At 47.5% G+C, this 26887-nt stretch overlaps 2 protein-coding genes across 8 annotated transcripts in view; one reads left to right on the top strand and one right to left on the bottom strand.

Moving 5' to 3' along the window:
- Nucleotides 1–6833, top strand: part of RARA (retinoic acid receptor alpha) — a 203360-nt gene extending 196527 nt beyond the window's left edge. For all 7 annotated transcript variants that reach the window (XM_035135758.2, XM_060281491.1, XM_035135759.2 and 4 more), the window contains one exon: nt 798–6833. In XM_035135758.2, coding sequence (XP_034991649.1) covers nt 798–1009 — 212 coding nt within the window. In that variant the 3' untranslated portion in view covers nt 1010–6833. The remainder of the gene's footprint in view (nt 1–797) is intronic.
- Nucleotides 6834–16578: 9745 nt separating this feature from the next.
- Nucleotides 16579–17610, bottom strand: GJD3 (gap junction protein delta 3). Its single transcript, XM_035136248.2, has one exon. It carries the CDS (start codon nt 17608–17610, stop codon nt 16693–16695), a length of 918 nt encoding a protein of 305 aa, XP_034992139.1. The 3' UTR covers nt 16579–16692.
- Nucleotides 17611–26887: the final 9277 nt, after the last annotated feature.

The following is a 26887-nucleotide window of genomic DNA, read 5'->3' as shown; positions in this document are numbered from 1 at the left end:
TGAGATGCGCACTGGGGACTTGAAACGTGCCCAAAATGCCTAAAAACTCCCAAGCGTGAATGCAACAGACAGGTATTCAAAAGCATCTGCTTGAGATTCCTTGCAGCTCCCCCACAGAGTGTGTGACTGAGGGGCAAAGCTTGGATTTGTTGCAAAGGATCAGCCCATTATTGCATGGCAAGGAGGGGAGGCTCAGCAAAGAGGTGATGTGAGTTATGTTCCCCACCCACCCAGTCATGGAGTGGCTGGATACAGAGGAGTTGGGGGGGAGGAGGCACCAGCTGGGGAACCCCTAAGGTGAATTCCCCAGAGGAAGGAGGCCCGGAGCCAGGGGATTGGTGGTGGGATGACTGTGAGCAGCCAGAGGGAGAAGAGGGGTGAGACTGGGAGGAGGAGATGTTGGAAGCAGAAGAGGCAACAGGGTTTAGTGAGCAGGAAGAGGCTGTGGCAGAGAGCGGGCTGGAGGCAGGCTGCTGAAGAAGCCAGGGCCTTTTCCTCTCCTGCAAGTACCCAGCTCCCCTCCTCCCGAACCAGAAAAGGTATGAAGAGAGCAGAGAAAAGACAGGCATTGCATCAAAATCTCAGATTGCTTGGGAAGGACCCAGGGGGAGGTGTCTTACAGAGCTGTGGGAAGGCGGGGAACTTCAGTCCTCGCAACTGCCTCCTTGGGGCAATACCTACTGGGAAGAGTTTCTGTGTTCACTAGGCCTAGTCTGCTGAGCTGCTCTTTGAATAGAGAGTTGCCTTGGCACCTACCTCTGGCATTAAGTCGCCTGTCTGCCTCGCTCCCCCTGCAGGTGCCGAAAGAGTGATCACACTGAAGATGGAGATCCCTGGATCGATGCCGCCGCTGATCCAGGAGATGCTGGAGAACTCAGAAGGCATGGACACTTTGGGGGCCTCGGCGGGAGCCCCGTCGCGCATAGGAAGCCTCGCCCCTCCGGGAAGCTGCAGTCCCAGCCTCTCCCCCAGTTCCAACAGAAGCAGTCCTGCCACGCATTCGCCATGACCGCACCGGCCACTGGGACAAGCTGCTTGACCCCCACCCTGCCAGCTGCACACTTTGGTCTTTTGCTCCCTGAGGCCGGCCTGGACAAACGTCTGAGGAGCAGGGTTGGGGCAGTTGGAGGGAGGTGGGAGCCGTGGGACAGCTGGCCGCTGCAAGTGGTCTCTCCTCCCTCCCCCTCCACGGCACTGCGTGGGCTGCCGTTGGGCCCAAGGGGGGTGGGCTTACACGTACTGTTCCATGCCAGCACGCTACCCTTCGTTCAACGGTTCCAGCAAAACAGGGTTCCACTTTTGCAATGAAGACCCCCTATTTGTGGGATGCCCCCCCCTTGGAGAGGCACAGATCAACTGATACAGGAAGTTCTGGACTCTGCAGATAAAGATCAACGAGCCAATCTGAAGGACAGAAGCTCAAAATCTAGGAGCGAGACTTTACATACATATATATATCTATATATATATATATTAAAAGAAAACCCAACTGATTACAGAAAAATTCACCTCCTATGTGGCACGCATCCCTCCCCCCCCCCTCGACACACACACACACTCTCACCCTTGTCGTGCACACATTATACACCTTCACTAAGGAGTTGCCTGCTTCTTGTTGCAGTGAAAATGAAGTGGTGTTTTTTTTCTTTTTCTTCCCGGTTGAGTTTGCATTTCAGATGTTTCAGGGGAAAGGGTGTAATGTTTTCTTGTTTTCTGTTTCCTGTTTTTTTATTTTATTGCTCCGTTTCCATCCTCTTTACCCTGCCTTTCCCCACTCCTTGTCCACCCCCCCCACATGCCTAAAAAAAACCGACACCAGCAAATAATTAAAAAAGAAAGAGAGAGAGAAGTAAAATTAGTTCTTCAGGGTTTTTCTTCTACACACAGAGAGGAGGAGGAGGAGGAGGGAGAGGAGGATTCATTCATTTAAGAAAGAAGAAATATTATATATATAAATATATATATAAAATATATAAATACATTTTAAAAGAAAACTTTGTAAAAGTTTGGAATTTGGAGGATTTCTAGGAGGAGGGTGTGGCAAGGAGAAAATCAGAGTGGGTGGGACACAGATTCTCCTACGGGCTGGGTCATACAGTAATTTTCTTTTAAAATGCTAACACCGTATTATCTAGCCACAGTTGAGTACTTTTAAAATCCGTGTGAGATAAAAGGTACTTAACTTTGGCTGGGTTTGTGTTGTTTGCCTATGGGCTTCTTCTATCAATGGACAGAACGTTTCTTCAAGAAGGCACTGAAAATATTTGCGGGGGGGGGCGGGGACAAGACTGGGTTATGAATGCTGCGATAGAAGTTCCTTTGAGCAAAAGGCCTCCAGCTTTCTGAAGGTAAAAAGGTAAAGGGACCCCTGACCATTAGGTCCAGTCGTGACCGACTCTGGGGTTGCGGCGCTTATCTCGCTCTATAGGCCAAGGGAGCCGGCGTACAGCTTCCAGGTCATGTGGCCAGCATGACAAAGCCGCTTCTGGCAAACCAGAGCAGCGCATTGAAACGCTTGGAGCAGTACCTGTTTATCTACTTGCACTTTGACGTGCTTTCGAACTGCTAGGTTGGCAGGAGCAAGGACCGAACAACGGGAGCTTACCCCGTCGCGGGGATTCGAACAGCCGACCTTCTGATCTGCAAGCCCTAGGCTCAGTGGTTTAACCCACAGCGCCACCCGCGTCCCTTTCTGAAGGTAGGGGTGTAAAAAAAAAAAACCCCAAACCCAGCATTGTGCACTGTTTCACGTTTTCACTAAACAACCCCCCCACAACACCCCACCCCCCAAATCTTAAGATTACCTTTTATAAGAATTGTCACAAAGCGTTTTGTGAGGGGAAATATCTCTCTGTTCCTGGGGCTCCTTTCACTTTGTTCTTTTCTGGGAAGAATAGTTTGTGCCTGCCCCCCCTTTTTTTTAAGGCAGGAGGGATAAAAGCCAGCCAGGACTTTTAAAGAGCCAATTTGAGAGGCTTACACAATCCCAGTAAAAGTGTGGGTCCTTTTCCCTCTTCTTTTAAACCCGCTTCACCCTTGTGCCACATCACAAACCACTTGACACCACACCTGGGTAAAGGCAGGGTGGATGGGGGCTGCTTTTCCAGAAGAGCAGCGCTAATTCTGCCATCCCTATGCCCAGGGCTAGCTGGCTCCCATTGGACTCAGTGGGATTTGCCTTTGAATAGACACAGCATTGCCCTGTAAGGCTGCCGTTCTGTACACCTGGAATCAAGCCCCATTGGGCCCAGCCACACTTGCTTCTGAGTAGATGTGTATAGGACAGCTATCTAAAAGAACAGCCCTCCTGCTGCTCAGAATGAAGTCCTGCTGGGTTGAGCAGGACTTGAACCCAGGTCACTGGGTACAGAATGGCAGCCTTCAGACCTTTGGGGTTTGTAGAACTAGTTCCAAGCTGCTCTGGATCCTGGCCGAGAAGTTTCAGACGAAAGGCAAGGAAAACTCCCGATTTATCTGTAGATTCAAAACAGAAATTGTCACCACACTTAAGAGGAAAGAAAAATGTGACTGGCTCCATGTAAGGATGAGGGATTTGGGTGGGGGATCGGAGAAGGGCCCACACACAAAATTGTTATTGATTTTTGTGTCTTTGAATCTACAAACATAAAATTGGGGTGAGGGTTGAAGCAAGAACACAGACACACACCCAGTGCTCCTTCCTCAATTCAAAGAACATGTGCTGCACACCTCTCAGATATGTATATAAAGCTGTTATTTCATATAAAAAAATACCTGTGAGCTTAAATCCTCCCATAATTGCTGCATTTGGTTGGGGGGCAGTGGTGAGTGTGAGAAAGAGACAAAATTATTTTGTTTGTTTATTTAAACAGCTGTTTTCTGAAAGTGAATTAAGTTTGCTCAGCCAATGCTTAAAAGGCCCTTTTTATTTTTTTAAAAAAGTGGGGGGTTAGCCAAGGCAGTCAAATGAATTATGGTCGTTCAGTAGAACCTCCATACACTGAACCAGCGTATCTCTGAATAACAGCTGCCAGGGACAATTGGCGGGGTGTGTGTGTGTGTAAAGCTTCAGGCCTTGCTTACGAACTTTCAGAAGTATCTGTAAAAATAGAACACTGGACTAGATGCACAATTTTTTGCATCCACCAAATGCTTTGTTCCAGCCCTGGTACGGCCACATCTGGAATGCTGTGTGTGGTTCAGCTCAATTCAAGAAAGAAGTTGGCAAGATGGGAACGATATAAATCGACAATGACAGCAACAACAAATAAAGTGTGGTAGGGAAGTTGCACCCATCCAGGTGGTTGTTGTTAGACACCTGCTCCCATCTAACAAATACCGAGGGCGCACAGGCAAGAAAAATTGTATGCAGCCTGACAAACTGAAGTTACTATTATGTCGACTTTGCAGTCTCAAGAAAACAGGCCTCTAGTCCTTCCACCTGTATATCCGGAGGGAAAGGTGCTGATGGAGAAAACACCCTGACCACACACACACACACACACACACACACACATGCAACTTTGCATGCAGCAGGAGATAGTAAGCGGAAGCCTCTAACTCAAGAGTAAGTCCCATTGAGCTCCGTGAGACTTGACTTCTGAGTAGGCACATCCTCAGATTACACACTGATGCACAAACACACCCCAATTACTTGTCGGCTTCTAATATATTGGAGGCTGATTACAAGTCAGTGCAATGTGATGAAATTAATTTCAACTTCACATGTGCATCAAAAAGGTCTAAATTGACTGTAACTGCAATAGCTACTTTGATCACACGGAGAGAGAAATCCGCTCATGGACAATAATCTGCCCAGTTTTATGCTTTTCACAATGAAGAATGCCAGCTCATCGTTGGGAACTCTTAGGGAAAGGGCGGAAAATAGCCAATGTTTCAATTTGGAAGGCTGCGAAATTATAAACGGTCTGGAGTAAGTTAGCCAAGAACTCAACACCATGCAGTGAAATTGAGTGGCAAGGCAAAAATATAGATATTCCAACGCACCATGCAACATCTGATTAATTTAAGGGTTTTATATGCACAGTATGTAGTGATCACCAGTAGATTAGCTGGCTTTTTCAGGATTATTGTTTATTGATAGCTGGTTACAGTAGTTAAGAATGGAGCCTCCACATCTAGAGATAGTATACCTCTGAAATTGCCGGAAGCAAATGGGACCCAAATCTCCATTATGTCATTCTTGCAAACTTTCCAGAGCATTTGCCTGGCCACAAAGGCAGAACGGTGGAGTAAAATGACTTTGTCCTCGGCTGAGCAAGGCAGTTCTTGTGTTCCAAAGAGATACTGCCTGGTGAAGTGTTCTGTGACACTCCAAAGCTTACGCAGCCATTTCAAGCCACCTAGATGGGTCTAAAAAAAAAAGCTCCGGGATAATGACTTCGGGGCTAGTGTCACTTGGCTATCCGAGGAAGCTGGAATTCAGATGCTAGGAGCCAAATTTTTGAAAAGCAACTCTCTTAAAAACAGAAACTAAACGTGTTTGCCCTAGATTGAGCAAAAGATGCTCCAGGGCAGGCATCCCCAAACTGCGGCCCTCCAGATGTTTTGGCCTACAGCTCGCATGATCCCTAGCTAAGAGGACCAGTGGTCAGGGATAATGGGAATTTTAGTCCAAAACATCTGGAGGGCCGAAGTTTGGGGATGCCTGCTCCAGGGCATTCCCACTCCTCTCAGATATTTTAAAAAGCAAGGGCTTCCAGGTGAGAGGGGATGCTCGATCTTGTGCATCTTTGAAAATTGTTTAAAAAACCAGGTTTCAGCAGAGGCTAAAGAGCAGAACAAATACCATATTGGTTTGAATACAAGTCTCACCCCCCCCCAATTCTTACCATGAAAAGTTAAAGTGCAGCTTAAATTCATGACCTTACAAAAAATGGATTGTACGATATCACTGCTGAAACAGACAGAGGGGGTGAGTGCCTGCGGAATTTTAAGGGAGCGGCTTATATTCGGGTATTGTCTTTCTCCCCCCCCCCCCCCTGAATTTTAAAAGGTGCGGCTTATATTCAGGCCAATACAGTATAAATATTTTTGCTCCAGTATAACCCGAGTTCTGTGTCCCAGCCCCCTGGGAATTGCATTAAGTCCACTTGAGAATGCCGACGCCCCACTCTGCTTTACACACATCCAGCCCCAAATACTAGACACTGGGTCACTGCCAGCTGAGCTTTTAATTGAGCGTTCACCCCGAGTTGTTTGCACAAAGCTTGCAAGGGTGTTAGCCAGCGAGTTAAGCAGCATGCAGATAACTTTGCGGGGAGGTTAGCCAACGCATCAAGCAATTGTTGCTTTCCAGTGCATCTCCTTACTTAAAAGGGAAGCGGATTTGCTGCACGAGAGCACCAAATCATGCGTAAGTGCACAACCTGAATCTGCCGGGTACGTGATTGAATCCCATCCCAAAATAGTTTACAGCTTGAAAGCATTCTGGGCTAGGCTCCTGCTGAGAGCAAGTGCTCCTTGACACAACTCATTGTTCAATTGCAAACTGTCTGCCGCCCTGGGATCCTATGGAAGCTTTCCTCTGCAATGGCATCTATTTGCCTAAAGTGAATTCTGCCCCCAAGTGGGGCAGGGCAGCGAGCAAAGAAGGAAGAGCAGAGCAGTGATGGCTCGAGGCGAAGTGGACCTTTAAGAGAAGCAGGTGGCTTGACAGGTGAGGAAGAGGGAGGCAGATTGAGGCGGAGGAGCCTGAGCAAAAGGGCTGGATGGAAGGAATCCAGTTAGAATGAGGCAAAAAGGAAAGGTAGGGTGAGTAAGGGTGGCTGATTATGCATTGCCAAGAAAGGAGGACATAGATTTGCATTAAATGGTGTATGAGTATTGTTATGTACAGATGCAATTTTTTTGTAATAATTACTGTAATAAGTCAAGGATGGTAGAGCTTGTGGCACTAGACCAGTGTTTCCCAACCTTGTGCCTCCAGATGTTTTGGGACTACAACTCCCATCATTCCTGACCACTGGTCTTGCTAGCTAGGGATGATGGGAGTTGTAGTCCCAAAACATCTGGAGGCACAAGGTTGGGAAACACTGCACTAGACTAGATGCTGCTGGTCTCCAGCTTCCATCAACCTTGGCCAGCACGGACCATGATCGAGGCTGAGGGTGCTTGTCATGCGGCAACGGCATACAGGAGGCTACAGCTTCCCCACCCTTGCTATAAATGGAAAGGCAGTCCTGTACAACTCTTGCCATCACCGAGAGCCAGTGTGGTGTAGTGGTTCAGAGCGGTAGACTCATAATCTGGGGAACCGGGTTTGTGTCTCCGCTCCTCCACATGCAGCTGCTGGGTGACCTTGCTTCTCTGAAGTCTCTCAGCCCCGCTCACCTCACAGAGTGTTTGTTGTGGGGGAGGAAGGGAAAGGAGAATGTTAGCCGCTTTGAGACTCCTTCGGGTAGTGATAAAGCGGGATATCAATTCCATCACCAGGAAGACTGCAACCAGGTGGCCTGTTCGCCAGCTCAGTTTGCTGTGCTGCCCAGGTACAAATTGGTACAGCCTCTGCTCTCCCTTCTTAAGAGTTCTTTGCCCTTTGAAATAGAGGGCTTCTTCAAACAGATTTGCAAAGTAGGACACTCTGCCACTCCAGAGGTCTTCACCACTGGAGAGGAATGAAAAGCCTGGGGTGGAGGTTGTCTAGAAAAAGGGGATAGGATGAGGATTGTGTTTGCCTTGGAAAAGGTGAGGTGGCTCATGACATTCTAGAGGACCAGAGCTGACACTGTTCACCCTGGCTAATTGGATCTGGCTGTAATGACGCTGAGCAGATTGATCCCATTAGTAAGGGGAAGAGATCAAAAAGCCCTTCACAGCCTCACCAGAAGGCAGCAGAAGAGCTCTGGGGGGACACTTTAAAGGACGAACACATTATCTTGTGACCTGAATTTCCATAAACGTCCTGAAAGGTGAAAAGCAATCTGGGAAAGTGGCGACTGGGGTGAGATTTGAATCAAGGGCTTCCTCGGGATCAGCTACACTAGCTTACTCTTGTATTCAAATGTGTTGTGCCTAAGCATTCTCTGTGTGCCAGTGCACAGCCGGTGAATTATGCCAGTAAGTTGTACTCCCCTTCACCACTCAAAAATGAATAAATCATCCCTTCCTTGCTGGCATCAGCCTGCAAGCATCCATACAGCAGAACATTGGGCAACCAATGTGGCTAACTATATGTTGCATTGTTTGAGGATACATCCTATACATGTGACCCAAACAACTCTCTTTTGAGAGAGAGTGTGACATACATAATGGCAACGGTGCCCACCCGAGAGGTGCCGGAACTGAGTTCCTGGTGCAAAAAAAAGCCCTGCTCCTACCTACTTTACACTTAATGCATTGGCAAAGGAGGCGCTAGACCAGGCTTCCTCATCCTCGGCCCTCCAGATGTTTTGAGACTACAATTCCCATCATCCCTGACCACTGGTCCTGCTAGCTAGGGATCATGGGAGTTGTAGGCCAAAAACATCTAGAGGACCGAGGTTGAGGAAGCCTGCACTAGACTTTAGCAAACAGAACCTCAGCTCACCATGAATTTACTAGACTTCCTAGTCACTGGAAGGACAGATCTTGAAGCTGAGGCTCCAATACTTTGGCCACCTCATGGGAAGAGAAGAATCCTTGGAAAAGACCCTGATGTTGGGAAAGATTGAGGGCCCTAGGAGAAGGGGACGACAGAGGACGAGATGGTTGGACAGTGTTCTCGAAGCTACGAACATGAGTTTGACCAAACTGCGGGAGGCAGTGGAAGACAGGAGTGCCTGGCGTGCTCTGGTCCATGGGGTCACAGAGAGTCGGACACGACTAAACGACTAAACAACAACAACAACTAGACAGAGAAACAAAACTCTGCTGCCTTTCCAACCAAATTGCTCAAGGTGGTTCACCCTAATACTATTATCTTTTATAAAATAATACATTTTTAATTATTATTTTCTTCCTTTAACAACATTCTCAACATTACAATGCCAAATAAAACTTTCCGCTCTCCCGAACTTTCGACTTCCTTCCCTCCCTCCAACAGGTAGTCTATTTCAAATGCAATCGCGCAATTTAAATCTTTATCTGTAGTCCACATTGTAGGATTTATTTCAATCCTGCTAGTGTCTTCGAATACACCCTAATACTATTATCATATACAGTGGTCCCTCGACTTATGAACTTAATCCATTCTGAATGCACATTCGTAGGTCGAAAAGTTCGTAATTCGAAAAGCAGTTTCCCATAGGAAAAAAATATTCAGAAAAATTCGTAAGTCGAGGAAACCGCATTTAAAATTCATAAGTTGAGGAAAGCGCATTTAAAACCGCCAATGGTTTCCGTTCTGAGGTAGAAAAATTCGTAAGCATGCAGACATTTGTCCCATTCGTAAGTCGAAAATATCGGATGTCGAGTAATTCGTAAGTCGAGGGACCACTGTATATATTGTGGCTGGTAACAGGGACGCAGAGGGTGCTGTGGTCTAAACCACTGAGCCTCTTGGGCTTGCCGATTGGAAGGTTGGCGGTTCGAATCCATGACCTGGAAAGTTGTCTGTGCACAAACACTGGCTCCCGCGGCCTGAAAGCAAGCTGAGCGGCACACTCCATAATTGCCTTTGACTGGACTTGACTATCCAGGGGTCCTTTACCTTTACCATTGTGGCTGGTGGATGTCCTCTAACTCCTGTCCCCTATCACCAGCTCACCAACCTCCTGTCCGCTATAGAAGCAGGGGCTTTCTTGACCTTACCAGCCCAGGTAGTGGGGCAAACCTCTCTGCTCTTCTACTCAGAGAAGTTTTGGATGACAACCCCCATATCACCCCTGACCATTGGGCCACTTTGGCCGGGACTGCTGGGAGCTGCAGGCCACAACATCTGGAAGACTAAATGATTGTGTTATAAACTTATGAATTGACCTTATTCTCAGTCAGTCTGTACTGGTCTAGCAATGCACAGCAAGCTCTTATATTGTCCACCCTGACTGACAGCAGCTTTCCATTTTTTGGGGGGGCAGCATCCCCAGCCCTACCTAGAGATCCTGGGGATTGAACCCGGGATCTTCTGCCTGCAAAGTGGATGCTCTATCACAGGCATCCCCAAACTTGGTCGTCCAGATGTTTTGGGACTGCAGTTCCCATCATCCCTGACCACTGGTCCTGTTAGCTAGGGATGATGGGGGTTGCAGTCCCAAAACAGTTGGAGGGGTGAGTTGGGTGTGTGTGTGCCTGCTCTATCACTAAACTACGACCCTCCCCGCAGTTGAAAGTGCAGAGTCTTTCGACATTCTGCTACCACAATTCATTTGCGCCACTAAGCTTCCTTCTTGTTGGCATTTCACACACTACTCGTCGGAAATTAGTTGTGTGTTGTTGTTTTTTGAAGCAGACACGTGAAGTGCATTTAAGATGCACTGCCATTTGTGTGCATGCAATCACCCCTTACCAAGTACAGTAGTAGTAGGGAAGGCTTTCTTTGAGGTGGAAACTTTCGGTTCTGGCCACCAGGTGTCAGCAGAGGGCCAGCTGCAAACCATGCATTTGCAATGAGAGTAATAAAAGAGGGGCAAATGCCACATTTCCTATGAGGGAAGGGGAAAGTGTCAGTTAGGTTGAGATTCCAGAGGATTGCTGAGCAACAGGAAGAAGTGCGGGGGTCGGGGGTCGAAGGGACAGGATGCTCAGAGGCAATGAGGTTGAAAGAAGGATGAGGAGTAGGCAATAGACTGAGAAACAGATACCTGAAGGTAATAATAATAATAATAATAATAATAATAATAATAATAATAATAATAATAATAATAATTTATTATTTATACCCCACCCATCTGGCTGGGTTCCCCCAGCCACCCTGGGCGGCTTATCACAGGCCTTATCAAGGTAAGGTAAAGGGACCCCTGACCATTAGGTCCAGTCGCGAACAACTCTGAGGTTGTGCGCTCATCTCACTCTATAGGCCGAGGGAGCCGGCGTTTGTCCACAGACAGCTTCCAGGTCATGTGGCCAGCATGACTAAGCCACTTCTGGTGAACCAGAGCAGTGCACAGAAACGCTGTTTACCTTCCCGCTGGACTGGTACCTATTTATCTACTTGCACTTTGACGTGCTTTTGAACTGCTGGGTTGGCAGGAGCAGGGACCAAGCAACAGGAGCTCACCCCATCGCGGGGATTTGAACCACCAACCTTTCTGATCGGCAAGCCCTAGGCTCTGTGGTTTAACCTGAAGGTAGTGCAGGTAAAAAACAAGACAAGACAACGACACAGGGAACTGGGATGACATGGGCTGATCAAAGGGTGATGGCAGCATCAATTAAGAAACCTCAACACACACTTATAGCTCTTCTTATAGTCTTATGTTCAGAGCAATTGGGGATGTGTGTTTATGTGAATGGGACTGAGATGTAAAAAGACTGGTCCTACCTAGAACAGACCGGCTGAGGGAGCATGTAGGCCAAAAAGAAAAGAAGATTGGTCTGACAAAAATGCATAAAGAAACCTATCACATCTTTGATTGCAGGCTGGCTGGGTGCCAAATCACCCCTAATTTCATCTGCAAATCACATTTTCTCTTGGGGCGTGTGCGTGCTATACCATTAAAGCACATTCAAAATGCACACACACACACACACAGACAGACAGAATTAAGGAATTCTGGGCCCTGTTAGGGGTTTTCTGGGAATGGTAAAGGGTGGGGGTGGCGTAAACTACAATGTCCAGAATTGTGTGAGGGAAAGAATGTGCTTCAAATGTGCTTTGAAGTCAGAGATTTAGTGACCTGGGGTGGTGGGTAGGTTGAAGATCATTCCACAGAAAGATCCATATCTCCCGCATCCTAGAACTGCCCAATCAGTGCAAAAGGGAAGCTTTTTAGGCACTGCGGCCTACAAAGCGAAGCATTTAGCAAAACTGAAAAAACACGGTGCTTCTGTTTAAAACACAACAACGGGGGCAAGATCTGTTAAGTATAATGGAACTTTGTGGTAAACACCACTCGAGATTGCGACTAAACATCAGGAGAAACTGTCAGATTGTAAGAGTTGTTTGACAGTGGAAAGAACTCTTTTGGGAGGTGGTGGACTCTCCTTCCTTGGAGGTTTTTAAGCAGAGACCAAATGGCCATCTTTTCATGGGTGCTTTAGCTGAGTTTCCTGCATTGCAGGGGGTTGGACTAGATGGCCCTCGGGGTCCCTTCCAACGCTACGATTCTATGAACCACAAAAGTTGCAGTCCAGATCATTTGCCCGTCTATGTGCATGGAAAATAGATCTAGCTGAAAGGCACCCAGGGATACCTGCATGGATAGCTGCAAAACATCCCTGATTATTATTCCTGTATTATAAGATTACTGTATTATCTTATAGGATTGTACAATTTGAGAAGGGATGTGGCAGTGAGCGACCGTGGCTGTGACTTTCACGAAGGTACCCTGAGCTTCTGAATTTGCCAATAGACCCCTGTGTCTACACAAAACCTTGAGGGCAAGAAATAAGGGGTTAATCGGGAGAGGTGGAAGATGAATGGGAAGAGGCTCCACATCCCTCCCTGTTTTTGTTTTTCTTTCTCTCCTCTTTTTTTCCAGCCACCTCTGTGGCCAGGGTCCCATCCCATCCGCAACAGGAAGCAGGTGATAACAAGCATTCTTGGCCCCAGGCCACCAGCCTCTCCCCCACCACACTAGCGTGGATGCCGCTGCAAACCCCTGGGCAGATCCCATCTGAGCAGATCCCAAAGCATAAGGAGAGAGAGAAAGAAGAGGAATTATTTATTACTAGAGAAACAAAGCTGCTCCCGTTGCCGCTTGAGATTCAGAGCCACCCAACCTCTTGGTCTGCAAGCTCTCCTACTCATCCTTTCGCCTGTCGAAACAGTGAAACAAGCTACAAGATCCAACGTTTATATCCAAGAGACAATGTCAACTTTGCAACCATTTGCAACGGATCCCGTTAATGGGTAGAAACAATCCACTTAACAGGGATTATCCTGCAACTAAAAAGGTACGCGGGTGGCGCTGTGGTCTAAACCACTGAGCCTCTTGGGCTTGCCAATCAGAAAGTCAACGGTTCGAAACCCCACGATGCGGTGAGCTCCAGCATACCAGTGCAAGTAGATAAATAGGTACCACTGTAGCAGGAAGGTAAACAGCATTTCCGTGCGCCCTGGTTTCCATCATGGTGTTCTGTTGTGCCAGAAGCGGTTTAAGTCATGCTGGCCATATGACCTGTCTGGACAAACGCTGGCTCCCTTGGTCTGAAAGCGAAATGAGCACTGCACCCCATAGTCACATTTGACTGGACTTAACCGTCCAGGGGTCCTTTACCTTTACCTACCTATCCTATGATCAGAAGGCTGGCGGTTCGAATCCCTGCGATGGGGTGAGCTCCCGTTGTTCGGTCCCTGCTCCTGCCAACCTAGCAGTTCGAAAGCACATCAAAGTGCAAGTAGATAAATAGGTACCACTCCGGTGGGAAGGTAAACGGTGTTTCCGTGCGCTGCTCTGATTTGCCAGAAGCAGCTTAGTCATGCTGGCCACATGACCCGGAAGCTGTATGCCGGCTCCCTCGGCCAATAACACGAGATGAGTGCCACAACCCCAGAGTTGTCCGCAACTGGACCTAATGGTCAGGGGTCCCTTTACCTTTACCTTTTACCTATCCTGCAACAGACAGCTCTTTCCCTTCATCAGTCAGCTAGGGCTTAATATTTGCAAGGGCTCAGACACCACAAGAGCCCGTAAGACACTGCAGCCTCTGAGCAAGAGCAACATGGCCCTCCATAGGGCTTTTTCCTCAGGTGCCGTCACTGCCTCCTATTTGACACCTGATGAAAACATTTCTGTTTCGATAGGCCCATCCAGACACAGCATTTGATTACATCTGGTCTTGCATTTGCTTTGAGCGTTTTAACATTTTCAGCTGTGTGTTTTCCCCCCAGTTTTAAAATGTTTTAAATACTTTTTCGATTAATTTTACCTGCAGTTTTGGTCATATAAGTGTTTGCCACCCTGGGCTTGTTTGGGAGAGAGGGGTGTCTGTTTTAGTAATGATTTCCAATAAGCATCCTGGTAAGGTTAACCCCCTCTACACAATCCTCATCTAGGAACTGGTGAATATTTTATCATTCTGGTTTCTCTCAGATTCTTGATTTTCCCAATTTTGTGTCCACTTCTCTACATTTCCACACTGGTTTGGATTTTTTAAAGTCCTCATGAAGATTCAAACTTCTCCTATGTGCACAATGTACACATTATTGCAAAGTAATCCCCACTAATACAGTGTCATGTGTGTTATTTTCACAGGTGTACGCATTTTTAAGCACACTTGACCCTAGTATATGCAGTTTTGCACACCTTACTTGGCTAGAGTAAATGTAAGGTAAAGGTAAAGGGACCCCTGACCATTAGGTCCAGTCGTGACCGACTCTGGGGTTGCGCGCTCATCTCGCCAAGGGAGCCGGCGTATAGCTTCCAGGTCATGTGGCCAGCATGACAAAGCCGCTTCTGGCAAACCAGAGCAGCACATGGAAACGCCGTTTACCTTCCCGCTGTAGCGGTTCCTATTTATCTACTTGCATTTTGACGTGCTTTCGAACTGCTAGGTTGGCAGGACCAAGCAACGGGAGCTCACCCCATCACAGGGATTCGAACCGCCGACCTTCTGGTCAGCAAGCCCTAGGCTCAGTGGTTTAACCACAGCGCCACCTGGGTCCCACAGAGTAAATGTAGTAGATGGCAAAATCCACAGAAGTGCAAATTTCAAAGGATCGTCGTTTCCGTTCACAAGATTCAGGTCTAAATGTGAACCGAATTGAAATTCTCCCCTCTTCCTTCACTCAGCCACATCATTTCGTCGTTTTTTGGATTCCTCACCCAAAGGACGGCAGCAAACTAAGCTCTAAGACGACCTTGACACCTTCATACACCTGAGAGTTGAAAGGCTTCAGAGAGGCTTCCTGGGGTGCTCAGTCTCCTGAGTTCCTGGAGACTGAGGCTTGGGTCTCAGACAGAGGAAACCACTACTGTACTGTATATCAAATCTCTAATGGTGGAGTTACTGTTATAAGGGGGGGGGGTGTTCTCTTTTTATTTCAAAAACAATTGGACAGGGAAATAGGGTCCCAAGAGAGGATGAGGAGGAGGAGGAACATTTGCCATGGGAAATGTTAAAAATAGTCTGGATAAAAATGTTTCCGGGCAGGGAGAGGGTTTTGATGCAACACACCCAAGGGTTTTTGGCTCCAGGGACATCACCCTGTCTGCTGGGAGCCATACTTACTTCTGGTAATGTTAACACTTTATGTGGAAGCCCGCTAGCAGGATATAAATATCCATTCGACACTATATTTTGCAGGGCAGCAGGGCAGAACCTTTTCAACCGAGGGTCGTGTTCTCTTCTGGGCAGCTTTCTTGGTGACACATGTCAATGGTGGGTGGGGCCAGAGGCAAAGGTGGGCGGAGCAATGAATGTAAATTTTACCTTTGTACAGTAGTATAGCTTCTGTACACCATGCCACTCTATCCTCTGCCCAGGGAAGCAAGAGGCATTAACAGAGATCAAGGGCACATTCCAGCAAAGGCAAAAAAAAAAAAAACCAAACACCCAAGGAGGGTGTGAATCAGGGCCAATGAGGGATGTGGCTGGGGAGGAGGTGTGGCCTGGGAAGAAACTCAAGGGCCAGGCAGAGAGACTTGGAGGGCCTGAGGTTCCCCTCCCCCAATTTTAGACCACACTTTTCTATCTTTCTGGTGTCTGGTTCTGTTGGGATAGCTCATTCTGCCTGGCCAAATGGGATGGAAAGGTATTTAATGCTAAAGTGACTGACAAGCTCCTGGAAGACAGAAGCACAACCTATGCAGGTATGGTTCTTAGCCACATGACTGTCCCACCTTTCGCTCTGGCACAGCAAAGGTCCCACCACCTGACGACTGCCTCTTTCCTGGAAGGCATAATATCCCTACCCTGTGCGAGCGACCGTAAAAATGCCAGCTATCCCACCTCCTGCTTCAACAGAATGCCCTGGAGACATTCTCCTGAACGGATCAATTCTTCCTACAAAGAGATTTACAGTCCCTTCTGGCCTCAAGAGCTGCATCCAAGCCATATCAATGTACCTGGCGTTCATCTAACTGTTTCCAACTAACTAAAACATAGTTCTTTTCTCTCTTTCAGAACACACAGTGGCTCGATGGTACACCATCTTAGCAAGAAAAAGGAATCCCCTTTTATTGCAATCTCCCCAACAATCGGTCCAAGCCCAACAGCACCCCCAATTGCATCTGGCCTCACACTTCTGTATAGTCAGGTTTGCTGCCAAATCTTTGGCCCATTCAAGCAGGAGGTGGTCATCTGGACAAAAGTTTTGTGCATTGCCGGAAAAGTCATTGTCTCCCCACTTCCACTCCTTCCGATGCGTGTAGCATCCTGACTCATTTCTTAGGGGTTTCAAGCCTATGCATCCTTTGGAACACACTATAAATGAAAGATGCCAGCCCACCCCACCCCAATTCCCCGACACATACACGAAAGCAAAACACGAATCCCCAAGGATTGGAGCAGGTCTCCTTTACAAGCTAGAACAGATGATCCGATATCAGGTCTGTTCTACTAATTTGGGCCAGGCTGCAAACACAGTTCATAGGTGTGATTATTCCAGCTGGAGGAGTCCAGCTCATCCAGGGAACAACCAGCTAGGCAGAGGAGAGAGGGAGCTCCCTGGCCTCACACGGTCAAGTCAGCTCTGGCAGAAGAAGAGCGAGAGGACCGGCTGCTCTTCGTGGAACTCTTATGGTGGAAGTGAGCCTTGGGCTCATAGTGATTGGGAATCCCACCATGAGAAGGCATCCCATTGGCACCTCCCTCTGCTGGGGCCAGGAAGTGCTGCGATTTTTTCTCTTGCTTCTGATTGGACCAGTTGTCCTGCTGTTCGTAAGAGGCAGTGGTGGGCGGGGCAATCGTGCGGCGCCTCCTGCAGCGGTTCTTGAACAAGAGGTGGGCCAGCTCCACCAAGCTGAGCAAGGCCGAAACCAGCCCCACCATGAAGTAGAACTGGATGAAGATGGTCTTCTCGGTTGGCCGAGAGACAAAGCAGTCGATGAGGTGAGGACACAGGTGATGCTTGCAGATGTACTGATACCCCACTTGGAAGCCGTACAACATCCACTGTCCGACCAGGAAGCCCATCTCAGCCAAGATCCTCACCACCACGTTGACAATGTAGAAGTTCTTGATGTTTTGGCTGCGCTGGCTGGGCTGGGGCCTGATTTTTGCGGGGGCCTTTCCCCCCGCCCGGCTGGCATCCTCCTCTCCCTCTTCCATCTCCTTCTGGTTGATCTTCGTGGTCTGGTGCATGGAGTAGATGACAAAGAGGACCGCCGGGGCAGAGAGCACCACAATGTGGAAGACCCAGAAGCGGTAGTGGGAGATGGGGAAGGCCAAGTCGTAGCAGATCTGCTTGCAGCCAACCTGCCGCGTGTTGCACTCAAACTCCTCCTGCTCGTCGTCGAAGACGTCGCTGCCCACCGTGGCCAGGATCAGGATGCGGAAGATGAGCATCACCACCAGCCAGAAACGGCCCACCATGGGAGAGTGCTCCTGCACCGCGTCCAGAAGGGAGCTCAAGAACCCCCACTCACCCATGGCTGCTGCAGCAGGGAGGAGAGGAAGGGAAATAAATCAAGAGGTCAGCTTCACTGGAGATCCTTCCCGGGACTGGCGATCTTGCTAAAGTTTGACACACATGCAGCTACTCCATGAGTCTGGGGAGGTGATGAAAGTGTTCACTTTTAAAGCCAGACACTAAGTGGGGGAAGATTGGGAAGCCTGGCTGACAATAGGCAGCTGCAGGAACAAAGTTGGGGAAGAACTTGGAAGGCTGGTCCATAGCTCAGTGGTAGAACATCTGCTTCCCATGCAGAAGGTCCCTGGTTCAACCTGGAGTATCTCTTTGTATAAGGCTGTCTTCTCTGTCTGAAACCTGTTTGCAGTCAACGTCAACAGTACTGAGCTGGACGGGCCAATGATTGGAAGCTTTGATCATCTAGTCCAGCAGAAATGATAACTAAAGAATCCCTGAGAGATAGCCATCCAACCTCTCTTTAAAAACTCCAAATCATTGGTCCATCTAGCTCAGTACTGTTGACGCTGACTGCAAACAGGTCTCCAGGGTTTCAGATAGCTGTCTCGTACGGGGATCACACCTGCAATCTTGGGGTTATCAGTACCACACTGCAACTGACTGAGCGATCCCGAGCATCTGCTTGGCATGCAGAAAGCCCCGTGCACAATCCCGAACATATCCAGACCAGACCACTGTCTGAAATCCTGGACAGCTGCTGCCAGTCTGTGCAGACCAAAGCTGTGGTCCTCTGGGTGTTGGCGGACTACAACTTCCATCACCCCGGACTGCTGGCCATGGTCTCTGGGACCGATGGGAGCTCGAGTCCAACAATTACCATGGAAGATGGAGCAGTGGTTTGACTCAGTACAAGGCTGTCCTCATGATGACTTTTATTCTTATGGCGCACTGAGCCTTAACCAGCAAGCGCAGAGCATCTATACTGGAGAGGTCTCCCTGCCCCCATGTATCAAAGCAAGGCTATTTTAATTCTGTGAAAGGGGTATGACCTTGGCAACACCGAGAGAGCTTGGGGGTTTGCTGGTGGGTGTTTTATGTCTGTTGCCAAGTTATCTGGAGAGGGGAGAAGATAAAATCAGACAGCTCAAACTGGTCCAGGCCAGCTGGAGTGTGCAAACTTCTAAGGCGACAGTTTGGTATACCAGCCGGGGACGGTCCTTTCCGCTGGGGATTGGGCAGAAAGACACAGCCCTTAAAGAAAATGAATATACTATCTTGTATTATTTGTCAAATGTCTAATAACTTAAGGACACTTAACTTCAGAACTAAACTCTTGCACCTGGGAAGACTTGCTTTTAGAACCATGTAAAGATTGCACCGCTCTTGGAAGATTGTGTTTCTGCGTGAGTATGCCACCTGTTTGGAATGAGCCATACCCGGAACAGTAACTCATTCAGAGATAAAACAGGCAAGCTCCTCTGAAAGTGGGTGACTCTGCTATGTCTCTGCATAGCACATGATCTGTTGTAGCGCAGCAGGGAAATTATCCACTGCCACCTAATTAACAAACACCAGAGATACAACAGTGATCTTGGCACACTGTTTGGGGAACTGCTGATACAGGACTAAGTACAGTACAGCTTCTATTTTATTAATTAATCTATTTTGGAAATAGGGGAAATGCCATAGTTGCAGGGATGGGGAAAGTGTGTATGTGAGCGAGTGTGTGTGTGTGTGTGTGTGTGTGTGTGTGTGTAGGGGAGAAGAAAGATGCCACTTTCTGTTTGCACTGCTGGTATTTTAATAGCTATTTGACAAGCAGAAACTCAACAGATCTATGCTCTTCCCCAGCACTGAGATGCAACGATCAAGAAAGCTCTATGCGTTGAATTGTCAGCTATTGTTGTTTTTAAAGGGAGAGGGAAGCTGAACATTCTCTTGCAAATTTCTCTCCCCTTCCTTGATAAAAATAATAAATGCATTCTAGATTCCTACCACCTTCCTTCTCTTGACTTCTCTCCCCCCCAAAAAAACACCCCATAATACTTTACAGAACCAAGGCTGCAACTTTACTAATTTAAAACCAGTACTAGTCAATTAAAAATCCTAGTTGCGGATTTTACATCATTCTCCTTCACTACTACAACAACAAAAAACCCAACATTTTATAAAGATGGCTCCAATACCTATATTTAAATCCCCCTTTAGCCACGAAACTCACTGAGGAACCTTGGACCAAGTCACTATGTCTGAGTCTGGCTTATAGAATCATAGAACTGTAGAGTTGGAAGGTACCATGTGGGGGTCATCTCATCCACACACCCCCATGCAGGATTTTTTTGCCCAAGCTGGGTCTCCAACCCACATCCCTGAGATTAAGATGCTCTAGCGACTGAGCTATCATTGGCATCCTTGTTGCGAAGATAAACTAGGTCATAAACTGGGAAGGGGAAGAACCATGGAGGTGGGATAAAGAAATAGAGAAATCAGGCAGGCAGGCAGGCAGGTACCAACTGAGATTATTAAAATAAAAAACAGAAAGGCAAAGAATGGAGCCTGTCATGGACTATTTGAAAAAAAATACTTTAGTCAAATGAAATCGCGGACAGGGTTCGAGATGAAAGCAGCGTTCGAAAAAATGATAAAATAATAGAGAAACTTTTGTGATAGGCAGAGATATAACGCAGTAGAAAAGATCTGAGTAAAAACACCTTGGAGTTGGGAAGTCAACTTATGAAACAATGTAATAATTCCATAGGATTGTGAAAACGTTTGAAAAATGTAGTAAAAAATTATACAGCAAAAAACAAACAAACAGAAAAGCTAAGGGGTTTTGTTTTTGTTTATTAGAGGTTTCCATCAGAAACTTCTTTTTAATGAAGTATGTAAACTTATGACGGCGGTGATCATTATACACATTGATTCTTACTCATTTGCACAGCACATATTTTGCAGTTATTTTCCTATTTAGCTAGCCCCCTTCCCCATCCAGCTCTCAGTCTCCTAGAGGCTAACATCCGCACAGGGTTCCAGTCTCTCCACCCCAGCCCCAGATGTTCCCTTCCTCTGGATAGTTCCCCTGTCCCCTATTTGTCTACCCTGGCAATGCCAGAGGCTGCAGAACAGGGCAAAGAAATCTCCCCTGAGGCCACGGAATAAACAATTGCCTGCAATCTATTGTGTGGGCAGCAGAATAAGATAGAAAGCTAGCAAGCTGCCTTACACCCGAGTCCACCTGATTCAGTACTGCCCACACTGACCAGCAGCTGCTCTCCAAGGTTCCAGGCAGGACTCTCTCGCAGCCCTTCCTGGAAATGCAGGGATTGATCATCTTGGGACCTTCTACCTGCAAGGCAGGTGTTCCGTCACTGAGCTATGGCCCTTCCCCCCAGGCCTCCTTTGCTTTCCTTATCTGTGCCTCCGACAATCTCCGTCAGGGAGAAAGATGCAGAAGGGGCCACAGGCCGAGTAACAGGGCGGCCCTCAACACCTATGCACAGGTGAGCGCATGGAGGGTCACAGTCCAGGTGGAGAGATGCTCCTCGCACCAAGGTAGCACACTGCCTACAGACTCTCCATTGCAGCTCCCCTCTCCAACCCCCTCTTCTTCCGAGCATAGGCATAATTTAACATGCATTTTCTCCTCCTCCTTTGTGTCTTATCTTACTCTGTGCACCTGGAATTATGTACTTTTTATAATAAAGACTTTTAAAAGAAAGAAAGAAAAAACACCATGCAAACCCACCCCTGACTTTTAGGTAGGTACATTTTCAACAGGTTGTCCCTCCTGCCAGCCGTCTACCTCGTATTTGGGTCCCCAGAGACATCACCTCTTCCTGCCACCTGTAATGGTGCCTACCTCTCCTCCTGCTCTTCTAAGGCAGCTTAGCTGGCATCCCCTCGCTCTGCTCTCCTCCCTGGACTGGGCTGGCTTCAGCTCTGCCTAGGAGAGGGGCATAGGGACAGAGGGAGGGAGAGGCAGGGCTTCCCCCTGTAGCTCTGCTGGGAAGCTTTTAAAGCGACAGGCCTGCCCTGCCTACTTCTGTGCCAGGATCCCTCTCTCAGGGCTCGGGGGGGGGGGGGAGGGAAGAGATGGAGAGGCCTCTCCAATCCCACTGGCTCTGAGGAGAAGCTGGAGCAGAGGCAGTGGTTCAGGCGTAAGGGACAAGGGAGAGGCCTGCAGTCATTTGACACACTCACCCAGTTTTTTTAAAAAAACACACACAAAGATTTCAAATTTACCAATAGAATAATCCCAATTTACAGTTCAACTGAACAGCAAAACGCTCCAGGTCAGAGCTACGGGGAACCAGGCAGAGGGCCTTCTCGGTAGTGGCGCCCACCCCGTGGAACACCCTCCCGTCAGATGTCAAAGAAATAAATGACGACCTGACTTTTAGAATACGTCTGAAGGCAGTCCTGTACAGGGAGGCCTTTAATCGATGTTTGGTGCTTTGCTGTACAGTCATGCCTCGGTTTAAGTACGCTTCGGTTTGAGTACTTTCAGTTTAAGTACTCCGCAGACCTGTCTGGAATGGATCAATCCACTTCCCATTACTTTCAATGGGAAAGTTCACTTCAGGTTAAGTACGCTTCAGGTTAAGTACAGACAACACAACAACACAAAGAGCACTTTTCCAACTTCCACTTCTGTATGTTGCATTCAGAGCTCAGACACTCATCCACTAGGCTTTTTTTTTGTAGTAACAGCCTTTAAATAGCACAGCACAGGAGTGTATAAAGTGTTGGCTGAGTCTGTACAGTCCCCCATCTCCATCCCCACCCCAGTGGAAAATCTGACAGCTCTTTCGACACTTGACTGCTTTCCAATAAACACTTTGGTCTAACTGATATGGGGCCCTGGAATGTCATTTTGATGTTTGGCGCTGGGCGGAGGGCAAGGGGGCCACACCAACAGGCCTTGTCAGAAAGCATCAACACTCTGCAGCCCTACACTTTAAAATGCTGAAATATCCATGCAAGCCAAAGAGAAATCAAAGTATATCTAAAGTAAAAGTGGAGGCCCTGCCTCTTTTCCCAAAGGCACCCACACAATGAGGGGCTCATCTTCCAGCATCATAACTTTTATATGCCTGTTGTCTTTGTCCATGGATTTTTCTTGGCAGGGATACTGGAGTGGCTTGCCAGTTCCTGCTCCAGGTGGATCACGTTTAGTCAAAACTCTCCACTACAACCTGTCCATCTTGGGTGGCCCTGCACGGCATAGCTCATAGCTTCTCTGAGTTATTCAAGCCCCTTTGCCACGACAAGGCAGTGATCCATGAAGGAGCCCTGAGTGCTCACTGGAAGGACAGATCCTGAAGCTGAGGCTCCAGTACTTTGGCCACCTCATGAGAAGAGAAGACTCCCTGGAAAAGACCCTGATGTTGGGAAAGATTGAGGGCACAAGGAGAAGGGGACGGCAGAGGACGAGATGGTTGGACAGAGTTCTCGAAGCTATGAACATGAGTCTGACCAAACTGCGGGAGGCAGTGGAAGACAGGAGTGCCTGGCGTGCTCTGGTCCTTGGGGTCACGAAGAGTCGGACACGACTAAACAACAATTCCCAATGAAGACATATTCCAACCCCATTATTCCTGGACTATGTGCTGTGAACGATATACATTAATATTTGCATGTGAAGGGAGGCTCCTCGCTGTGTCTCTGCATACTTCCTTGCTCTGCCCTTGCTTCCTTCCAACTTGCTTCCACAGAAGGTGGGTAGTAACCCATGCTTTTTTTCTAGGGAGCAAAAGTGACAGTACTGCGTACCCGCAAGTACCCCCAGGGGGAAAGCACTGGTAGTAACTGTGCCAATTTGTAGCGTCGCGTCAGGTGCGAGCAATCAGTCCCAGCGCAGAGAACTGTAGAGCTTTGTACCGTCAAGAGTTGCCTGCTGTGTCCCTGCATGAGCCACTGCTCTGAGCTAGCTTGCTTCCAATCAGGAGACATGCTTACAAGTGCAATTTACGCATGGGCAGGAGAGGGGCAGAAAGACTGTTCTGCAAACAGAACAGTTTGAGGGTATGAGAACATATGAGGGTATGAAAGGCTTGTACAGTAGCTCAGTGGCAGAGCATTTGTTTTTGCATCTACAAGATCCCAGCTTCAATTGCCAGAACCTTCAGAAAGGACTGGGCAAGATTGTTGTGAAGTTCTGGAGTGTCATGGACAGATAGGTATAGACAACAGAGGGACAAATGGCTTGACTTAGTTTAAGTCAACATCTAACAGTCCCCTCAAAGGATTTTTTGAGAGCGAAAAATGTGAAGCGTGTGTATCAGACATTTGGGAAGCAACTGCTTTAAGTAGATGCGAATGGCAAGGATATAACTTGACAGTGTAGGATGGAATTCACCGACAGATAATACCGGTATTTATGGAGCAGCAGGTTTTGTGTATCCCACACCAATTCCTCCGCACTGTGATCTTTCCCACCACGGAAGACCCTATTCAAAGCACTCCTCTTTCTCTTTCTATTCTAGGACCTCCAGGAAGATGCCATACTTAATAAAAAAAAATCACTGCAGATAAGAGTTAGGAAATGCGCACTTCAAATACATTTTACTGTTTCAGCCAGCCACACAGAGAGGAAAAATTTGGAGAACTATTGTTTGGTTTAATTTTAACTGCCCATCACAGTAGATCAAATAAAAGCAAGTTTGTTCGCATTCAACTTGTGTGTTGGTATTACAAAAATAAAAGTGTGCAATTATTTCTAAATACATTTAGACACCCTAACTGATTTTTGCATTTGTCCCTAATATCTGGCACGCCTATTAAAAGTTAGAGAACTATAATCTCTAGAGTCAAATTGTACAGTAACTTTTCCATTTTATATATCTTTTTCCAGTATTTGTTGGCTCACGAGCAACTCTACCACAGACAGTAAAAAAACAACACATTTTATGGCCTGAAATTTCCAGCAGTTTGAACAATACACTTTTATTTATGTTACACTTATCAGTAGTGGACTAACACAGCACCTGATAAACCATTTTCTGACACATTTTCTCTTAATTTCCATGCATGAAGAAAGAGTATGGCTGATCTTCCAAAGATGTTTCCACACATACTTGGAGAGGTATATTAACTTCCACACCTAGAGTCCACTTTCATTACCGTATATCTTTCATTTTGCCAGTTCACCCTCCTCCTATTTTATTGTCAATATCTGCTATTCCAGAAATAGCATGACTCTCAAAACGTGTTGCATGGAACCAGAAAAAGCAACATAAAGGTAAAGGGATCCCTGACCAGTTGTGACCGACTCTGGGGTTGTGGCGCTCATCTTGCTTTATAGGCCGAGGGAGCCGGCATACAGCTTCCAGGTCATGTGGCCAGCATGACAAAGCTGCTTCTGGCGAACCAGAGCAGCGCACGGAACCGTCGTTTACCTTCCCGCCGAAGCGGTACTTATTTATTTACTTGCACTTTGACGTGCTTTCAAACTGCTAGGTTGGCAGGAGCTGGGACTGAGCAACGGGAGCTCACCCCGTCACGGAGATTCGAACTGCCAGCCTTCTGATCTGCAAGCCCTAGGCTCAGTGGTTTAACCCACAGCGCCACCCGCGTCCCAAAAAGCAACATACAAGTACTTTATTCCTTCCTCGACACATTCCCTTTTCCACCCTTGAAAACTGGAGCCAAATGCTTTGCCAAACAAAGGCAAAGGGAGTTATTTGTCAAGGATCAAAACACTAGTACTGTACTGTAGTGGAAAAAGCCTGGAATTTATTCAGCAGCAGACTTCTCATACACAAGGATAGAGAACCACTCCTTTACACAAGAGTAAACACAATAATAGACCAGTGGTTCCCAATGGGCAGTGCTTTTTCCTCCTAGGGGTACTCAAGGGTACAGTACTGGCACCTCCCCCCCCCCAAAAAATGTTAAAGTGTGGCACTTACTGCAACACCTTCATGGTGAGTACTGACACCTTCTTTCTATAAAAAAGCACTGCCAATTGGTGGCACCGTTCACATAATAAAAGCTACCAGATACCAAAGGTTTCAAAAGTAGGGGGTCCATGGTTTGGCTTTTGAAAAACAGGGGGGGTCTCCAGTACTTAGCCAACTGGGAAGCACTGGAATAAAGCAGGACACAAGAATAGGGCAGACTAACATACCAGGCCCTCCTTTTTACACAAGGATACCAGGCAAACAATCCCTTCTTTAAACAAGGACAGAACATACCTGGCAAATGAGTCTCTTCTTCCAGGTGCTGGGAACCCCATGTAGAAGCAGCACCTCAGGAGACCTCAATCTGGCCAGGCTATGCAGCACCCACGTCAGTTTAGGCCTGCATCAAAGCTCCTCCATCTCTTGCTTAAACCCTATGGCTTTTGTCTGCCCCAGTCATGAGGCTTAATTGCTGAGCTCCCTTCACCTGGCTTGATTGCTAAGCTCCCTTCACCTGGCATTTGGTAGGGGGTGTCTCATGGTCTAGGCCAAAAGTAATTAGCCTACAGCAGTGCTATCTAGACAAGGAGCACCCCTGCAAGCAACTTGAGTCATTACAGCTGGGCTCAGGAGAGTGGGGAAGTCCAGCTTCTATAGTGACATGGAGGGTTAATTGTGCAAGGCCACAGAGACCTCCTCAGATTAAGAATTCATCTTCCTCATTCCCAGGACACCAAGCAAAAGCCAGAGACGTTTCGTCCTCCTACCTGCAATGTTCTGTTCTAGTCAGGAGCAAGGCAGCCTCAGTTACTGGGAATCCCCTTTCTTGAACAACAGGACAAAGGAACAGTGTCATTTCCCCCCAGGGAGGGGTTTTGCTCATTGAAGCCTCTTTGTGGCAAGCGGAACATTCTGGAGTCACCCATAAGGGGCAGTGAGAGCTCAGAGGCTAGGTGGGTGCCAGGAGGAAATATTGAAGAGTATTGTGCCCATGGGCAACATGCTGGCAATTCCTGCTCTATACCACATCCTTTTCCCATTAGAAAAATAGGAGTAAAATAATTGGAGAAGGATATTGTTAATAAGCTCAGCTCAGGCCTTCCCTGCCACTGATAAAAGCTAGGCTTGAGACAAGCTATCAATAAGTGTAGCTTATTGCAAACCACTGTCCTAAGGAATGTTACCTTAGAAAGCTGAAGTGGCAATTTTCCAGATGCTCAGGCATCCGTTTCCCTTGATGTACTGTATGAATCAATATTGGCTACAATAAGCAACATTGCAAAAATCCAAGACAATACTTGACTCCCTTAAGAGATTTCTGACTTGACAAGATACATTTGAAATTCTGAAACTTTTTGGCACAATTAGTGTAACATTTGAGAATTAGTGTAACATCTGACAAGGATTTCAAAAATGTTCCTGGTCCTGGAGCAAAGGA

This window comes from Zootoca vivipara, chromosome 13 (genome assembly GCF_963506605.1).
Source record: "Zootoca vivipara chromosome 13, rZooViv1.1, whole genome shotgun sequence".
In the NCBI taxonomy this organism is placed as follows: domain Eukaryota; kingdom Metazoa; phylum Chordata; class Lepidosauria; order Squamata; family Lacertidae; genus Zootoca; species Zootoca vivipara.
This window is presented reverse-complemented; position numbering and strand designations above follow the sequence as displayed.